This window comes from Saccopteryx leptura, chromosome 2 (assembly GCF_036850995.1).
Source record: "Saccopteryx leptura isolate mSacLep1 chromosome 2, mSacLep1_pri_phased_curated, whole genome shotgun sequence".
Lineage (NCBI taxonomy): Eukaryota > Metazoa > Chordata > Mammalia > Chiroptera > Emballonuridae > Saccopteryx > Saccopteryx leptura.
The window spans coordinates 237,731,686-237,749,904 of record NC_089504.1 but is presented as its reverse complement, the minus strand read 5'-3'; the positions used below and the strand labels follow the sequence as shown (position 1 = coordinate 237,749,904).

The 18,219-nt window shown below is 44.2% G+C and overlaps 1 protein-coding gene, 1 non-coding gene and 1 pseudogene across 4 annotated transcripts in view; 2 read left to right on the top strand and 1 right to left on the bottom strand.

Moving 5' to 3' along the window:
• Positions 1-324: 324 nt before the first annotated feature.
• LOC136391881 (small ribosomal subunit protein eS7-like) lies at positions 325-2,504 on the bottom strand (annotated as a pseudogene).
• The window catches only part of RNF10 (ring finger protein 10), a 35,835-nt gene continuing 20,038 nt past the window's right edge, over positions 2,423-18,219 (top strand). For all 3 annotated transcript variants that reach the window (XM_066370759.1, XM_066370760.1, XM_066370757.1), the window contains exons 1-2: positions 2,423-2,726; positions 17,423-17,622. In XM_066370759.1, coding sequence (XP_066226856.1) covers positions 2,570-2,726; positions 17,423-17,622 — 357 coding nt within the window. In that variant the 5' untranslated portion in view covers positions 2,423-2,569. The remainder of the gene's footprint in view (positions 2,727-17,422; positions 17,623-18,219) is intronic.
• Positions 3,499-3,663, top strand: LOC136396244 (U1 spliceosomal RNA). Its single transcript, XR_010749636.1, has one exon. It is a non-coding gene; the product is annotated as a U1 spliceosomal RNA (small nuclear RNA).

The window sequence follows — 18,219 nt, the reverse complement described above, 5'->3', positions numbered from 1 at the left end:
CCACTCTAGCGCCTGGGGCAGGGGCCACGGAGTCATCCCCAGTGCCCGGGCCATCTTTTGCTCCAATGGAGCCTCAGCTGCGGGAGGGGAAGACAGAGACAGAGAGGAAGGAGAGGGGGAGGGGTGGAGAAGCAGATGGGTGCCTCTCCCGTGTGCCCTGGCTGGGAATCGAACCCGGGACTTCCGCACGCCAGGCCGACACTCTACCACTGAGCCAACCGACCAGGGCTAGATTTCACATTTCTATCGTCTTTTGTTGCTTTCCTGTGACTGGTCAAAAGTGCACCATGACTTTATGGACACACTGTATTTAGTCATTTTATTTTATAACTGGAATTCTGGGAATTCAAAATTTACATCCTTGTGAGCTTCTTATGGACATCAGAAAAAGTTTCAACCTTGTGTTCCATATTGTTCTGCAGTGCTCTATCCAAATGAACTTTTTACTTTTTTAAAAAACTTTATTCATTTTAAAGAGAGAGAGAGAAAGCAAGAGAGAGAGAGAGAGAGAAGGGGGGAAGAGCAGGAAGCATCAACTCTCATATGTCCCTTGACTGGGCAACCCCAGGATTTTGAACCGGCATTCCGGGTTGATGCTTTAATCACTGTGTAACCATAGGTCAGGTCTAGATGAACTTTTATGAGCTGGCTGCTATCCAGTTTCACTAGGATTCTCATGTAGCTTCTGGGATGCTTTTGTTTATTTTTCCTAGGTTTTTTCCAGTTGACTTAAGGCAACTCTGAGCAAGAGACAATGTCCTTCCCACTGAACTTTTTTTTCCCCAATTTACTTACCTAATTTGGGTTTTCTGGAAGGATTTCAGTTGAGTAATGGGAACAGAGATTATAATAACTTTCTGATCACCACTAACTTCAATATCTGTGGCAGTTGTTATAGTCAGCTGCCTTAGCTGGGCCTTGACAGCCAAGTTCATTTCCAGCTCAAGGAGAGCCTGGGAAATGCCAGACTACGACTTGTCCAGCTTCTCACCATTGCGCTTCATGATCTTTGGGATCAAACTGAGCGTGGCTTTCTCCTTGGTGAGCTAGGCCTAGCCACTGTAGTTTATTTGCTTAACTACTGATAACTTAGGAAAGTAGGAGTATATTAAAAGCCTCAATTTTAATGTAGTTTAATGTAGGCATTCCTTGTGCTCAGCACAATGTCTGACATATAACAGGTTTCTAACTAGCTAAGGTTAGTGTGAGAATTATTTGTTGATCTCTTTAATAAAGTGTGTATGTGATCCTTTGAATCTCAAACTGCTATGGTTGGAGTGCATAATTTATAATTTTCCAAAGTACAAATGGATATGATGTGTTTCTTAGTGTCCATATTTGCAAAAATGGATAGCTGCTTATGTCATAGGTAGTGAAGACATTTACTCAATAGCTAAGTTGTGAACATGGGTAAATGATCTAAGCTTTTTTAGCCCATTTTCTCATCTGTAAATTTAAGTTATTATGAGAATTGTGTGATAATCTGTATAAACTGAACAGCATAGTGTCTGCTAATAAGCTCAGAATGACAATTATTAATGAAATGAAACATTAATTAAATATTAATAAATGACTTATTAACAATGAAATGAAGTATTGTAGGAGGATGTGCTGTAAAGTGACTTTTTTTTTAAACATCGATTTGTTGTTCCACTCATTATGCATTCATTGGCTGTTTCCTGCTCGTGCCCTCATGGGGAGAACCTGCAACCTTGGCATATTTGGAGAGTACTCCAATCAAATTAGCTACCTGGCCAGGGCTGTAAAGTGATATTAAATGTAAGGTTTTGCCCTTATAAGAGCCATGAATAAATTGATATTAATACTAGTATAAGAACTATACATTAAACAATGAACCAATAAAGGAATTCTACAGGCATTCCAATGTTTAGATGCGTTATTAGTAGTGTTTATCATTATACAATACGTTACTAGCATGCTAATACTAAAACTTGGACTACAAGTCCCATCATATTGTACGCCCTTACACAACGAGGGGAAAAAACGTGCCTGGACCCGGATGCAAGCCGAAAACCACATTTCCCAGAGTGCTTCACTTTCATCCCCTCCACATATATATATAGTCCATCCGGGTTCTTCGAGATGCTGTTTGGCGACTCGTCGCCATTCCAGGAGCAGCTCGGCCTCGGCCTAGAGGCGAGTGTCGGTCGCTGTGTCGGAGACATCCGTCCCCGACACCAAGACAGCCAGCCCTCTCCCCTGCCCCGCGGTGGGAGAGCGTGTCCGGCCGGCCGGCGGGGCTCGCGCACCCTCCCTTGCCTCCCTTCCCCCCTCAGCTTCCGCCCCGCCAGGCCCGGCCCGGACCTCCGAGCCCCGGCCTCCTCCTCCTCCTCCGTCTTGGTCACTGCCGCCACCGGGCTCCACAGCCCCGCCCGCCGCTTCTCTTACCAATTTGAGAAGCCAAGTAAGGAAACAGGGAAAAATGTCGCCATGAAGGCCGAGAATCGCTGCCGCCGCCGACCCCCGCCGGCCCTGAACGCCATGAGCCTGGGTCCCTGCCGCGCCCGCTCCGCTCCGACCGCCGCCGCCGCCGCCGAGGCCCCCGTTGATGCCGCAGAGCTCCCCCAACGCCGCCGCCACAGCTTCCGACATGGACAAGAACAGCGGCCCCAGCAGCTCCTCCGCCTCTTCGGGCAGCAGCAAAGGGCAGCAGCCGCTCCGCTCCGCCTCGGCGGGGCCGGCCGGCGAGTCTAAACCCAAGAGCGGTGAGGGCGGGTTGCCACGGCGGTGGGCGGGGGACCGACCCCCGCTCTCCGTCTGCTGGGTCACACCCAAGGACAAGCTCCGCTTTCTACGAGGGTTCTTAGCTTTCTCCCCTTTTCCATGGTTCCCATTACTTACAACTAGCTCTTAATGAGCCTTGAACCGCGTGGATTACTTGAATTCTTGCATTAATACTCGAAACAGGTTGTGAAGTAGGTGCTATTCTTATTCCCATTTTGCAGATGAGGAAACTGAGGTTCAGGAAAGCTAAGGTCGCCCAGCTAGTATGTGCCTCGCAGCAGGCCTTAATACCTAGTTGACTGACTCATCAGTCTATGCTCCTGACAACCCTGAGTTGTTCTGCCCTTTAATGTTGAATTAGGGTTGGATAGTGTTCAAGTTGAAACAGGGAGGGTGGGGCCCAAAGACTTTTCAAACTCAAATCTTTTATTTAATAACCTGGCACCAGAGCCATCCCTCTCTACTGAGGAGGACTTGCCCTTGAAAAGTTTTGTTCAGTGTGGAGTAGAGATTAAGGGCGCAGGTTCTGGGTTCAGTCTTTTTAGGTTTTAGGTTTTACAGTCCTTGAGTGTGTGTCTGAATTTCCTTACCTTTAAAGGTGGAGATAATGAGAATTAAATAAGTTAATTTAGAATGCACCAAATACACATCATGCTTATTTCCCTGTGTTAGGCTCCAGTTGTGTTCTTTTACAGGGAAGATTTTTGTCATTTCTGTAGTCATGCCTCTCAATGTTCAATTATGACTATGATGATACTTACCTGGCAGGGGAAATCCCATGATCACCAGGGTGGTTTTCCCAGGTCAAGGCTTATGCATTGCAATCCGGATGTGCCCACGACCCCTGCGATTTCTCCAAATGTGGGAAACGACTGCATCATTTGTGGTAGTGGGGGACTGTGTTCACGCTTCCCCCTGAAAAAAAAATTATGACCATGATGATAATAATAGTCTACCATTTATTGAGGGCTTACCATGTTTCAGGTGCTAGGCTAGGCTTTTACCTCTGTTAGGGACACTCCAGGCACTAACCTGTCCAACAAGGTGTTTTCATCTAAAGAAGGAAACGTTGAGAGGCCAGTTTAGAAGTTGGCAGGTCTGGAGTTATAATAATCTCTGGTCTTTTGTATTGTGATTATGTTAGCAGTGGTAGAAAGATGTTTTCAGTGGGAGCGGGAAAATGTGTCAGAGGGAACATTTGGAGTCCAGTTGTTTAAAACTTTCTAAGGTTAAATAACTGTATGTCTGACTTAAAAACAAAAAGAAAAAACAACTGTAAAGCTGACTTGAGTTCAGAGTTGACCTGTTGGATATAGCAAACTTGTTTACCTGAGGTGCTGAGGATTTCTAGAGACTGCTTATGGAACTCAGGTGGAGACCAGTTGTCAAGATAATATGTAAATGAATGCTTTAAGTATCTAAGCTGGGATTAGTAGGTACTCTTAGGCCATGTCAGGCAGTATTATGCAGACTAATTTTGGGCTTTTGCACATGTATAGCTTTATCACAGATCCCTTTAGAGATAGAGGGTAGACAGTCTTTGAGGCCAGTGTTGGAACTGGTCAAGAGTGGTTTGACTGTTTTCTCAGTATAGGTAGTAAATAACTTTACTTTTGCACACTATTCCCAGATGTAAAGTTAAAAGAATTCACTATCTGAATTCTCAATTGCTGTAATTTTTCTGGGGCTCCTCTTCAAGCCATTAACATAAAATCACGAGTAAGTTGCAATAATGCTGTCAAGTTTATTCTTTGGTGAGGCGGCAGGTGAAAGTTTGCAACAATCCAAACAAAATAAAACAAGAGCAAAACCTGAGGTATTTAAGGTATTTTACTCATGCTGACCCTGACTTTGAATATGTTGATTAATGGAACTAACTCCTATTACCCCACAGGATGATACAGAATTCTGTTGTAGTGTGACCAAAGCAAATAAATATTTCAGTGTTAAAGCTTCAAACAGACTTGTATATTAGTTGTCGGGTTGATTTTGACTAGAGTGATTTTTGGCTTTCTGGTTTTTTTTTTTGTGACAGAGAGAGAGAGAGAGTGCGCGCGAGAGTGAGAGACAGATAGGGACAGAGGCAGGAAGAGAGAGAGATGAGAAGCATCAGTTCTTTGTTGTGGCTCCTTAGTCTCCTTAGTTGTTCATTGATTGCTTTCTCATATATGCCTTGAGGGGTGGGGGTGCTACAGCAGAGCGATTGACCCTTGCTCAAGCCAGCGACCTTTGGGCTCAAGCCAGCGACATGGTCGTGTCTATGATCCCAAGCTCAAACCAGCAACCCCATACTCCAGCTGGTGAGTCCGCGCTCAAGCTGGATGAGCTCGTGCTCAAACCGGCAACCTCGGGGTTTTAAACCTGGGTCCTCCATGTCCCCGGTCCGATGCTTTATCCACTGTGCCACTGCCTGGTCAGGCTTGTTTTTTCTTTAAAATTTTTTTTTCATTGATATATATATGGAGAGAGAGAGAAGCGTCAACTCAGTGTTCCACTTAGTTCTATTTAGTTGTGCGCTCATTGATTGCTTCTCATACGAGCCCTGACCAGGGATTGAACCTTTGACCTTGGTGTGTGGGGACAGTGCTTTGTCCACTGAGCCATCTCCCAGGGCTTGTTTTTTTAAAAAAACAAATATTATGAAGCACTCTTAAAATTCTTGTTCACCTTTTTTTAAAAATTTGTTCAACTTCTTAATTGAAAACTGAGAAAGAAAAATAAGAACTCATATAAATGACTTTTTCCTAGGTTATATGCAGTGATGGGATTCAAACAGTTCAACAAGTGATTCTCTGCCCTAATGACTGACTGTTCTAAGTATAAAAAAATAATATACTGAAAGGCAGTTTATTATTTCATCCATTTAATACTTAAATAAGAACAATAAAAGAGGTATACAAATCTAGATTATGTTATAAGGGGTTTAAAATTAATGAAAAAATATTAAATAATACTTGATAAAAGAATGAAACTGTTACTTAAGATTTTTCCAATTTGCTTTTTTTTTTTTTCAGAGACAGAGGGAGAGTCAGAGAGAGGGATAGATAGGGACAGACAGACAGGAATGGAGAGATGAGAAGCATCAATCACTAGTTTTTTGTTGCGACATCTTAGTTCATTGATTGCTTTCTCATATGTGCCTTGACTGTGGGCCTTCAGCAGACTGAGTAACCCCTTGCTTGAGCCAGCGACCTTGGGTCCAAGCTGGTGAGCTTTGCTCAAACTAGATGAGCCTGCGCTCAAGCTGGAGACCTCGAGGTCTCAAACTTGGATCCTCCGCATCCCAGTCCCACGCTCTATCCACTGTGCCGCTGCCTGGTCAGGCCCATATTGCTTCTTGATTGGTATCTTCACTTGCCCTTCCCCCCCCCCCCCCATTTTTCTGAAGCTGGAAACTGGGAGAGACAGTCAGACAGACTCCCGCATGCGCCCAACCGGGATCCACCCGGCACGCCCACCAGGGGGCGACGCTCTGCCCCTCCGGGGCGTTGCTATGTCGCGACCAGAGCCACTCTAGCGCCTGGGGCAGAGGCCAAGGAGCCATCCCCAGTGCCCGGGCCATCTTTGCTCCAATGGAGCCTTGGCTGCTGCGGGAGGGGAAGAGAGAGACAGAGAGGAAGGAGAGGGGGAGGGGTGGAGAAGCAGATGGGCGCCTCCCCTGTGTGCCTGGCCAGGAATCGAACCCGGGACCTCTGCACGCCAGGCCGGCGCTCTACCACCGAGCCAACCGGCCAGGGCCCACTTGCACTTTTTTTCACCTATGGACAGAATGAACATTACTACAGGTGCTTAGAATACACTGTTAAAAAAGAGTAAGGAATGTAAACTTATTTCCACATTGGGTGGCTTCCCAAGCGCCCTCCTTAGAGAGAACCCTGATTATGAGTGCCATTTTAACAACCGTTTAGCTGAACTCAACAAAAAATGAGGTATCTGTTCTGCTGAACTGGTGTGAACCGGCTAAATCCCGCCACTGGTTATATGAAATATGCAGGTGTGCCCTCAGGTAGCATTAGTTTTGTTTTTTTTTTTTACAGAGACAGAGAGAGAGTCAGAGAGGGATAGACAGGGACAGACAGACAGGAACGGAGAGAGATGAGAAGCATCAATCATCAGTTTTTCGTTGCGACACTTTAGTTCATTGATTGCTTTCTCATATGTGCCTTGGCCAGGGGCCTTCAGCAGACTGAGTAACCCCTTGCTGGAGCCAGCAAGGTGAGCTTTTTGCTCAAGCCAGATGAGCCCGCGCTCAAGCTGGCAACCTCGGGGTCTCGAACCTGGGTCCTCCGTATCCCAGTCCGACACTGTATCCACTGCACCACTGCCCGGTCAGGCAGCATTAGTTTTTGTTTAGTGTATTTGTTAGAAAGCTTGGTCATAGTTGTCATGAGCAGTGCCTATTTTTCTGACTGCAGCCATGTATAATATTTTCCTTTAGCATAAAGGAATGTTTGTAGGGAAATACATAGTACTTAATCTATAATCCACTGCTTGCATTTAGGAACAAATTCAAAGGTAGAGTAGGAAGAGATTCGAAAATGGTTTACGAAACTCTGGGTATTGACTGTTTTTAAAGGTTGAATTGAGGAACAGCATATGCTGCCTTCAGAACATTAAGCTGAGACGAGTGCTGCCATAACAGACAGCCATCAGGACCTCTTCTACCGTGACTTCCAGATAGGTGCGATAACAAAAGTGTAGGCTCAAATTCAGTGTAATTCCATAAAAAAGTTTTTCGGAAGCTGACTCAACTTTTGATGAACTTAATTCTCTTGGAAATTGTTAAAAGGATTTCTTGAGTTTCAGAGTACTGAGTTGAAGAACAGCAAAGGTAACTTGAAAAGACTTAATTTATGCCTGACCAGTGGTGGCGCAGTGGATAGAATGTTGACCTGATACGCTGAGGTTCCAGGTTAGAAACCCTGAGATTGAGCATGGGTTTATCTGGCTTGAGTGGCAGGGGGATGGTGGGTTGCTGGCTTGAGCAGGGGATCATCAATGTGAACATGATCCCAAGGTTGCTGGCTTGAGCAGCAAGGGGTCGCTGGCTTGAGCAGCAAGGGTTCACTGGCTTGGCTTCAGCCCCTCAGCCCATGTGAGAAGCAATCAGTGAACATCAAAAGTGCCGCCACTATGAGTTAATGCTTCTCATCTCTCTTCTTTCCTGTCTGTCTCTCTTGAAAAAAAAAAAAAAGTAAAGTTTTAACTTGTCTTTCTTTTGTCCAAGTAACAAGAACAAGAGTTTTTTTGTTTTTTCAATTTCTAAATATTTAATTTCCTTTTCCTCTTTGTTTTTCCTACCTCATGTGAAGAAAGAATCTCTAGTTTCTAGTCCCTAAACCATGTGTGTCATAAATGGTCATTTGCTCCCTAGCTAGATGATTAATATACTTAAGTCTTTGTTCCTGCGACTGGCTTACATTTGCCCTTCCTGCACACAAGAAAAGGTAAATTTGGCTACCAGGATTTATTTGATCGTTCCAGTCAGTGGCATACCATGGTTTTTTTTGTTGGCTAATTGCTGCAAACATTTTACGTAACATTTCCTTTCTGGATATATTCCAACAGCTTTGCTCTGGGTAGGGTTAAGATGCAGTTCTAACAATGTTTTAACAGTGGCTATCCAGAAATCCAAGAGGTTTGGGGAAAGGGATTTAAAAACAGCAAAGAAAGTAAAAAAGAGGTGAGAGAGAGGCTAGGCAGTTTATGGGCAAACACTGGACCCTGGCCAGGAGCCAGGCTCTTGCCCCATCCTACTGGGTGGGGAATGGTACTGCTGTGGAGGTTAAGGGAAGGTCAGGTATTATGAAGCAGTTATTTTGAGGTTGGTGATATGAAGCACTGTCCTGACACTCTTCCTCTTATTCTGGTACCAGAAGCCAGGTTTCTAGTAGTAATCGCCTTGAAGAATGCCTTTGAGCTGTAAATGGACCTGGAGGTTTTGATGGCTTTGAAAATTGAGGTGACTTGAAGCCTTCAGTAAAAAACCACTTAGAGAAGTTATAAGAATTTCCAGGCCTTTTGGCTTAAGTCCTTGCTTTATATGACTTTGTTGGCAGTTTAGTGGGTGCTCTTGACTGGAATAATTTATATTTATTAATAGGCCTTCAAATAATAATAGCAACAGTGCCAAGCACTGTGGGAGGCATTTCACAGAAATTTTCTCCTAAGCTTTATACTGTGAGGAGGGTAATCTTACAAGAAAACAGTCCTAGAGGGGTGAGAGTGATTTGTCCAACTGAATTCTTTTTTTTTTTAAAAGATTTTTATTTATTCAATTTTCAGAGAGGGGAGAGAGAGAAAGAGAAAGAGAGAGAAAGGGAAGGAGCAGGAAGCATCAACTCCCATATGTGCCTTGACCAGGCAAGCCGAGGGTATCGAACAGGCAACCTCAGCATCCCAGGTCGACGCTTTATCCCACTGCGCCACCACAGTTCAGGCTGTCCAACTGAATTCTTAAGTCCTAGGCAATATTTACACATATACTTTGTATGAATTCACTTAGCAAGCAGGTGACTTACTGGCACATACATCATTCCTAATACCACTTCTCTTTTCCTTTCATTCAGAATTACTAATTTCAGGTGGTTTCAGTTAATTGTTAATTGACTCTGTAGTAAGGCCATATATTGTCCCTCCAGAGGTGCTTGTCAACCACTCTGGGCGATGGGTGAGCATCATGCTTGTGATTATTACAACATGAATCAGCAGCAGAAACTTCTTGACTGATATTCTGATCTCTAGGCTGTGCCACCTGTTAGTACTAGAACTAGAAATGTTGATGATGCCAAATTATTTAATGGAAATATTTATGATCTTTAATTTGGCAATGGGGAGAAGAGACTGAGATATACTTAGAGTTGTTCGTAGAGAATTTTCTGTTAGGGAAATGTAGAGTAACTGAGACACTGGGTTAAGTTCTCAAGTCTCTTATTGATTCTGGGATCCCCAGTTCTGGATCTGAGCCATTTAACTAGTAGTCTTGTCCCTTTTGGAATATGTCTTGACAGTAGTTCTTGGAAGGCTATGCATTAGAATCTCCTGAAGACCTTTTTTTAAAAATAGGGATGTATGGCCTGACCAGGTGGTTGTGCAGTGGATAGAACATCGGACTGGGATGTGGAGGACCCAGGTTCAAGACCCTGAGGTCGCCAGCTTAAGCGTGGGCTCATCTGATTTGAGCAAGGCTCACCAGCTTGAGTCCAAGGTCGCTGGCTTGAGCAAGGGGTCACTCTGTCTGCTGTAGCCTCCGGTCAAGGCACATATGAGAAATCAATCAATGAACAACTAAGGAGCCGCAACGAAGAATTGATGTTTCTCATCTCCCTTCCTGTCTGTCCCTATCTGTCCCTCTCTCTGACTCTCTCTGTCTCTGTCACAAAAAAAAAAAAAAAAAAAAGGGATGTGTGGGGTCCTTCCCTAGTGATTCTTTTGATCTGGGTTGGTTCCTTGGGTCTTGATATCCACAGCTTAAAAGTCTCTGCAAGTGATACTCTTGTGTAGCCAGGATTTAGAACCAGCACTTTGAAATTTAAAATTTTCAACAGAGAACGTTTATCCCAGGAACTTAACTTGACTTTTATTCTGCTTTCCAAAAATTAAATCAGATCATTTCATTTCTATCTCCTATAAGAGAAAGGAGAACAAATTTTACCCCGAAGTTATTTACATGTATATCCTGGCAAGTTGTCTATAAAACATTTCCAAAACTACTCTCAATTTTATCTCTCGGTTCCAGGCCTGACTGTACCTTCAGTCTTGAGCTGCCTGTTGCCTGGATGTAGAGATAAGAGCCAACCTTTCACTTTGAAGTTTTTTTTTTTTAATTTGTTTGTTTTTTAAATGTATTTATTGATTTTAGAGAAGGAGAGGGAGAAACATCAATTTGTTTTTCCATTTTTGCATTCATTGGTTGATTCTTTAAAATTTTTTAAAAATTTTTATTTTTTTTTATTGATTTTAGAGGCAGGGGGCAAGAGACAGAAATGTTGATCTGTTCCTGTATGTGCCCTGACCAAGTATTGAACCTATAACCTTTGCATGTCAGGATGATACTCAACCTAGCTATCCATTCAGGGCCATTGGTTGGTTCTTGTATGTGCCCTTCCCGGGGATCACAGTCTTGGCATGTAGTGACAATGCTCTAACTGACTGAGCTACCTAGCTAGGGCCCAGCCTCTCACTTTAGATGTCTGGCCTCATACCTTTAGGTAAATGGAAGACAAGATGAGGGAGTTGATTTTAGCAACTAAAATCGTAAATCTGTATGTGGTCAGTTGTTGTAATCTGTTTTAGAAATATCACTTCTCTCTCCATCAGAGAGTAGTTCTGTAAGCATTATGAAACTCTTTCCTTGCCAGTGTGGTAATAAGTAGCTAAAATGAAAGCAACCCTTCTGCTAAGTTCCAGCTTACTTTCTTGAGCCCTCAAAGTATAGAATCTGGCTTTACCTAAATCTGTGCAAGCTATCAGGTGCTTGTCTTGGAAGCATCAGGGTCAAATACAGGATCATCTGAAACAGTCTTGAATAATGAGGTTTGGGGAGTATGTTTTCTATATATTCCTCTTCATAAAGCCTCATTTGTTCTCATGGGATAGTTAGCTGGGGTTCTGTATCCCTCTGAAATCTTATTATAAATGAATTCCATGGGAAGAGAGCAAGGCAAAGTTTGTCTATCTGAAGCCTCATTTTTTTTGTTTGTTTTTGTTTAGTGAGACACAGAGAGAGGGAGAGACAGGAAGGGAGAGAGATGAGTAGAATCAGCTTGTTAGCTGTTCATTGATTGCTTCTTATACGTGCCTTGACTAGAGGACTCAAGCCGAGCCAGTAACCCCTTGCTCAGGCAAGTGACCTTGGACTCAGCCAGTAGTCTTTGGCTTCAAGCCAGTGACCTTTTCAGGTCAAGCCAGCAACCATAGGATTATGCTGATGATCCCACACTCAAGCTGGTTAGCCTGCACTCAAGCTGGATGAGCCCACGCTCAAGATGGTGACCTTGGGGTTTTGAACCTGGGGCCTCAGCATCTCAGATCACTCTCACTTTTTTAAAAAAGATTTTATTTATTGATTTTTAGAAGGAGGGGTGAAGAGAGAGAGAGAAAGAGAGAGCAAGATCATAGTTGCTTCACTTTAGTTGTTCGTTGATTCCTTCTTGTATGTGCTTTGACCAGGCTAGCCCAGGGTTTTGACTGGTGACCTCAGCACTCCAGGTTGAGGCTCTATCCACTGTGCCACCACAGGTCAGGCAGAAGCCTCACTTTCTGGTCGTTACTATGGATGCCATGTTTGACAACTGTTGCTAACTCAAGAAGTTGGTAACAGTGTCACTTTGCCTATCTGGGATCTCGAGGTAACTGGTAGGACTGTGAACCTAGCTTGGCAGTTATTTGTGTGACCATCTGTTTTTTGTTTGCATTGCTGGCATCTTACCTATTAGCTTATCTCCTAGGTGGTAGTTTGGTTAGGTTTGGAGAGGAATGGCATGTCCTTCCTCTCCCTTTTACCCCATGTTGTTGACAAACTGAGTGTAAGGTGATTGCTGTCAAAACTTGGAGTGTGGGCCTGACCTGTGGTGGCGCAGTGGGATAAAGCGTCGACCTGGAACACTGAGGTCGCCGGTTCGAAACCTTGGGCTTGCCTGGTCAAGGCACATATGGGAGTTGATGCTTCCTGCTCCTCCCCCTTCTCTCTCTCACTCCTCTCTCTCTAAAAAAATCAATAAAACAAAACAAAAACAAAAACAAACAAAAAAAACTTGGAGTGTGGTTTATCAGCTCATGTTTCCTTTTCTCCGATGTGCTTCACTTGAATTTTGTTTAGTCTGCTATAAGATAAATTGGTCATCTTGTCTAGAAATAATTTTTCTAGTTAGTAGTTTTTAAAATTACTGAAATAATAAGTATATAGAACAATAATTCTGTTTGTTGAAGTCAGAATCTTAAAGGGTGAGGCCTGAGCACAGGAATCCCTTAAAAGCTCATCTGAGTGATTCTTACAAACTGATAAAAGTGGAAAGTTCCATTTCCCAATGGTAACTGTCATTAACATTTTCTAGACATCTTTTTGTTAATTACATATTTTTATTTTAAAAAATATTTATTGATTTTACAGAGTGGGGGGTAACGAGAAGTAGGTGCTTCGCTCTAGCTGTTCATTGGTTGATTGTTGTATGTGCCTCCATCTGGCAGACCCAGGACTTTGAACTGGTGACCTTAGTGTTCCAGGTCAGCGCTCTATCCGCTGTGCCACCACAGGCCAGCCAATTCCGTATTTTAATTTATTTATTTTTGTATTTTTCCGAAGTTGGAAACGGTGAGGCAGTCACACAGACTCCAGCATGCGCCCGACCAGGATCCATCCGGCATGCCCACCAGGGGGCGATGCTCTGCCCATCTGGGGCGTAGCTCTGTTGCAACCAGAGCCATTCTAGCGCCTGAGGCAGAGGCCACAGAGCCATCCTCAGCGCCCGGGCCAACTTTGCTCCAATGGAGCCTTGGCTGCGGGAGGGGAAGAGAGAGACAGAGAGGAAGGAGAGGGGGAGGGGTGGAGAAGCAGATGGGCGCTTCTCTTGTGTGCCCTGGCCGGGAATCGAACCCAGGACTCTTGCACGCCAGGCCGACGCTCTACCACTGAGCAAACCGGCCAGGGCCCAATTCCATATTTTTAACATAAATGGAATTAAAGCTATATATTTTTGGGAAAGAAACTTTAGTTTCTGAGGCTCATGCAGAATTCTTTTGACTTTGTAAACCACCAGTCCCTTCAAGAGGGTAACCTAATGGATTTCTTCATTAAAAGTCCCTCATTTTCCATTCTCTCTAAGGTTTTGCTTTTAAAACCATTAAATTAGTATGCAGACTTGATATGGTCAGATTTCCCTGTTGAAATAAGGCAGCATGGAATGAGCGAAAGGACAAGAATGTTAATTAATTAGTCTTTTTTATATTCTAAGACTAATTTGGAGATCTCTTGCACCTTTATTTAGTTGTGAATGGTTCTCCAGATAGGTTTTATTTTACCTTTTTTTTTTTTTTTTTAACGGAGACAGTCAGAGAGAGAGATAGATAGGGACAGACAGAAATATAGAGAGATGAGAAGCATCAATCATCAGTTTTTCGTTGCGACACCTTAGTTAGTTGTTCATTAATTGCTTTCTCATATGTGCCTTGACCGTGGGCCTTCAGCAGACAAAGTAACCCCTTGCTCAAGCCAGCGACCTGGGTCCAAGCTGGTGAGCTTTGCTCAAACCAGATGAGCCCGTGCTCAAGCTGGCGACCTTGGGGTCTCAAACCTGGGTCTTCCGCATTCCAGTCCAATGCTCTATCCACTGCGCCACCGCCTGGTCAGGCTTACTTTTTTTTTTAAGCTGGTAAACTTTGGCACATGTTAAATATATCTGGCAAGGGCCCTGGCCAGTTGGCTCAGTGGTAGAGCGTCGGCCTGGCGTGCAGGAGTCCTGGGTTCGATTCCCGGCTAGGGCACACAGGAGAAGTACCCATCTTCTTCTCCACCCCTCCCCCTCTCCTTCCTCTCTGTCTCTCTCTTCTCCCGCAGCCAAGGCTCCATTGGAGCAAAGTTGGCCCAGGCGCTGGGGATGGCTCTATGGCCTCTGCCTCAGGCGCTAGAATGGCTCTGGTTGCAACAGAGCAATGCCCCAGATGGGCAGAGCATCGCTCCCTGGTGGGCATGCTGGGTGGATCCTGGTTGGGCGCATGCTGGAGTCTGTGTGACTGCCTCCCCGTTTCCAACTTTAAAAAAATACAAAAAAAAAAAAAAGTCTGGCGAGGGTTTTTTGTTCAATTTGGGGTAAAATAATCTACGCAGTTTAGCTTCCCAGTGGAAAAAAATTGGATAAAGAATTCAAACAAGGCCCTGGCTGGTTGGCTCAGTGGTAGAGCGTTGGCCTAGCGTGCAGAGGTCCCGGGTTCGATTCCCGGCCAGGGCACACAGGAGAAGCGCCCATCTGCTTCTCCACCCCTCCCCCTCTCCTTCCTCTCTGTCTCTCTCTTTCCCTCCCGCAGCGAGGCTCCATTGGAGCAAAGATGACCCGGGCACTGGGGATGGCTCCTTGGCCTCTGCCCCAGGCACTGGAGTGGCTCTGGTCGCGACAGAGCGATGCCCCAGAGGGGCAGAGCATCGCCCCCTGGTGGGCAGAGCGTCGCCCCCTGGTGGGCATGCCGGGTGGATCCTGGTCGGTCGCATGCGGGAGTCCTGTCTGACTGTCTCTCCCCGTTTCCAGCTTCAGAAAAATACAAAAAAAAAAAAAATTGTAGTGCCTGACCAGGTGGTGGCGCAGTGGACAGAGCATTGGACTGGGATGCGGAAGATCCAGATTCGAGACCCCAAGGTCGCAAGCTTGAGCATGGGCTCATCTGGTTTGAGCAAAGCTCACCAGCTTGGATCTAAGGTTGCTGGCCGCCCCCCCCTCCGGTCAAGGCACATATGAGAAAGCAACAATGAACAACTAAGGTGTTGTAACAAAAAACTGATGATTGATGCTTCTTGTCTCTCTCCGTTCCTGTCTGTCCCTATTTATCCCTCTCTCTGACTCTCTCTTTGTCTCTGTAAAAAAAAAAAAAAAAAAAGATTGTAGTGAATTAGACATTCTTATAGTGTTAGAATATAAGTAAATTGGTATCATGGTTTTAGAAAGCAACTTGTAGATGTGTAAAAGGCTTTAATGATTATACCTGATCTGCTAATTCCATTTTGAAATTTCATTTGACATAATCATACAAATGGACCTCTGTAAAAAGTGGCTCCCCATACTATATTAAACTAGCAAAATATACAGCAGTAGGGCATTGGTTATATTATTTTATAAGTGTATGGTAAACAGTCATGCTTTTGAAGATGATGGATGCATGAAAATAGTCATGGAGTAATAGATAGAAGACAGTATATCTTGTATACCTGTCATTTTGTGGAAGATGTGTGTGTGGCACATGGATAAAATGGGCAGTCAAAGGAAATTAAATACTTTATAGGTTGGTATGTGTACTGGCAAATGTAAATTATTCTTCTGGATTTCAAAATTTAACATATTCATTTTTTTACAAGGACAGAGAGTCAGAGAGAGGGATAGATAGGGACAGACAGACAGGAACTGAGAGAGATGAGAAGCATCAATCATCAGTTTTTTGTTGCTGTTGCAACACTTTAGTTAGTTGTTCATTAATTGCTTTCTCAACTGTGCCTTGACCGCGGGCCTTTAGCAGATCGAGTAACTCCTTCGTTGAGCCAGTGACCTTGGGTCCAAGCTGGTGAGCTTTTATTTTCTTCTTTTTTTTTTTTTTTGCTTCAAGCCAGATGAGCCCGTGCTCAAGCTGGTGACCTCGGGGTCTCGAACCTGGTTCCTCTGCATCCCAGTCCGACACTATCCATTGCGCCACCACCTGGTCAGGCAAAATTTAATATATTTTTACAATTGGAGAAAAAAAATCTGGAAATATTTTTTAAAAGGGTATAACTCATATTGATCTAATATGCTCTTAGAGTTCAACTTTTTTTGTCAATAACTCTCACAAGCTGTTGCAGTATAGAATCTAGCAATGCTGTAGTAATTTAAGGAAAAAATATCTTCTATCTGTCACAGTAGAGTACTTTTCCCTAATATAGATATTTTATATATATATAAAGGCTGTTCCTTTTCCTATTAGTTTGTTTGAATGGACTTTTGCAAGAGCAGTGGACAGAAAGACATGGACTGAGTGAGACTCTGTGTGGTTTGATTTATCTAGTATTTGTCCTGAGGGAGGGACCCTTTAGGTTTCATCATTAAAAAAATAACAACAAGGCCTGACCTGTGGTGGTGCAGTGGATAAAGCGTCGACCTGGAAATGCTGAGGTCACTGGTTTGAAACCCTGGGCTTGCCTGGTCAAGGCACATATGGGAGTTGATGCTTCCAGCTCCTCCCCTGTCTCTCTCTCTCTCTCTCTCTCTCTGTCTCTCTCTCCTCTCTAAAAAAAAAAATGAATAAATTAAAAAAAAAAATTACAAGCCTGACCAGGCGGTGGCAAAGTGGATAGAGTATCAGACTGCGATGCGGAGGACCCAAGTTCGAAACCCTGGGGTTGCCTGCTTGTGTGCGGGCTCACAAGCTTGAGCACAGGGTCTCTGGCTTGAGTGTGGGATCATAAACATGACCCCATGGTCTCTGGCTTGCCCAAGGTTGCTGGCTTGAAGCCCAAGGTCACTGGCTTGAGCAAGGGGTCAGTTAATCTGCTGGACCCTCCCTCCCATCAAGGCACATATGAGAAAGCAGTCAATATACAACTAAGGAGCTGTACGAAGAATTGATACTTCTCATCTCTCTCCCTTCCTGTTTGACCCTATCTGTCCCTCTCTCTGTCTTTCTGTGTCTCTCACAGAAAAACAACAACAAAAAAACAAAGTACCTTAACCTTACTATATGATGTTTTGCCCAAGGCACTAATGCTCTGGCCCAAATCCAGAATTCTTGGAGGTCGTGGAAGGGCCCATTTACCTTTTTTTAAAAGAGGTTAAAAGTAGAAAGTTTTATTAGTGAAGCAGTGAGACAGAGTGGCTACTTCACAGACAGGGCAGCCCCTATTTACCCTTATTTAAGCACAATTTTGTTGGGAGGTTGAGAGCAATTTGCCAAGTATATATATATTTTTTTCCTCAACTAATTCTTTTGTGTTTCTTGCTTTTAGATGGAAAGAACTCAAGCGGATCCAAGCGTTATAATCGCAAACGTGAACCTTCCTGCCCCAAAAATGAAAATTTTAGCAACCAGTCCCGTCGCTCCAATTCACAGAAAAGCAAAACTTTTAATAAGATGCCTCCTCAAAGGGGTGGTGGCAGCAGCAGCAAACTCTTTAGCTCTTCTTTTAATGGTGGAAGACGAGATGAGGTATGTTTTTTCTAGAGCATAAGCATGAGGTCTGAATTTTTTTTTCTAGTTTATCAAAAGTTGGGAGTGGGGGAGCAAGAGGTGAATAGAAAGTAAAACTGTTGAGTAGGCGCTGGCTGGTTTGCTCAGTGGTAGAGCATCGCCCTGGCGTGTGGAAGTCCTGGGTTTGATTCTTGGCCAGGGCACACAGGAGAAGCACCCATCTGCTTCTCCACCCTTCCCTCTCTCCTTTCTCTCTGTCTCTCTCTTCACCTCCCACAGTCAAGGCTCCATGGAAGCAAAGTTGGCCCTGGGCGCTGGGGATGGCTCCTTGGCCTCCATCTCAGGCACTAGAATGGCTCCGGGTGCAGAGAAGCAACGCCCCAGATGGGCAGAGTATTGCCCCCTGGTGGGCATGCTTGGTGGATCTGGGTCCCGCCATGCGGGAGTCTGTCTGACTGCCTCCCCGTTTCCAACTTAAGAAAAATACAAAAAAAACAGTGTTGAATAGTTGAAGATTAACTGGGTTTAGAACTTGTCCTCCTTTTTCCCTTGAAGGTTATGAAAATTTGCTTGAAGGAAGATGATATCATATTTATGAATTGTGAAAAATTATAA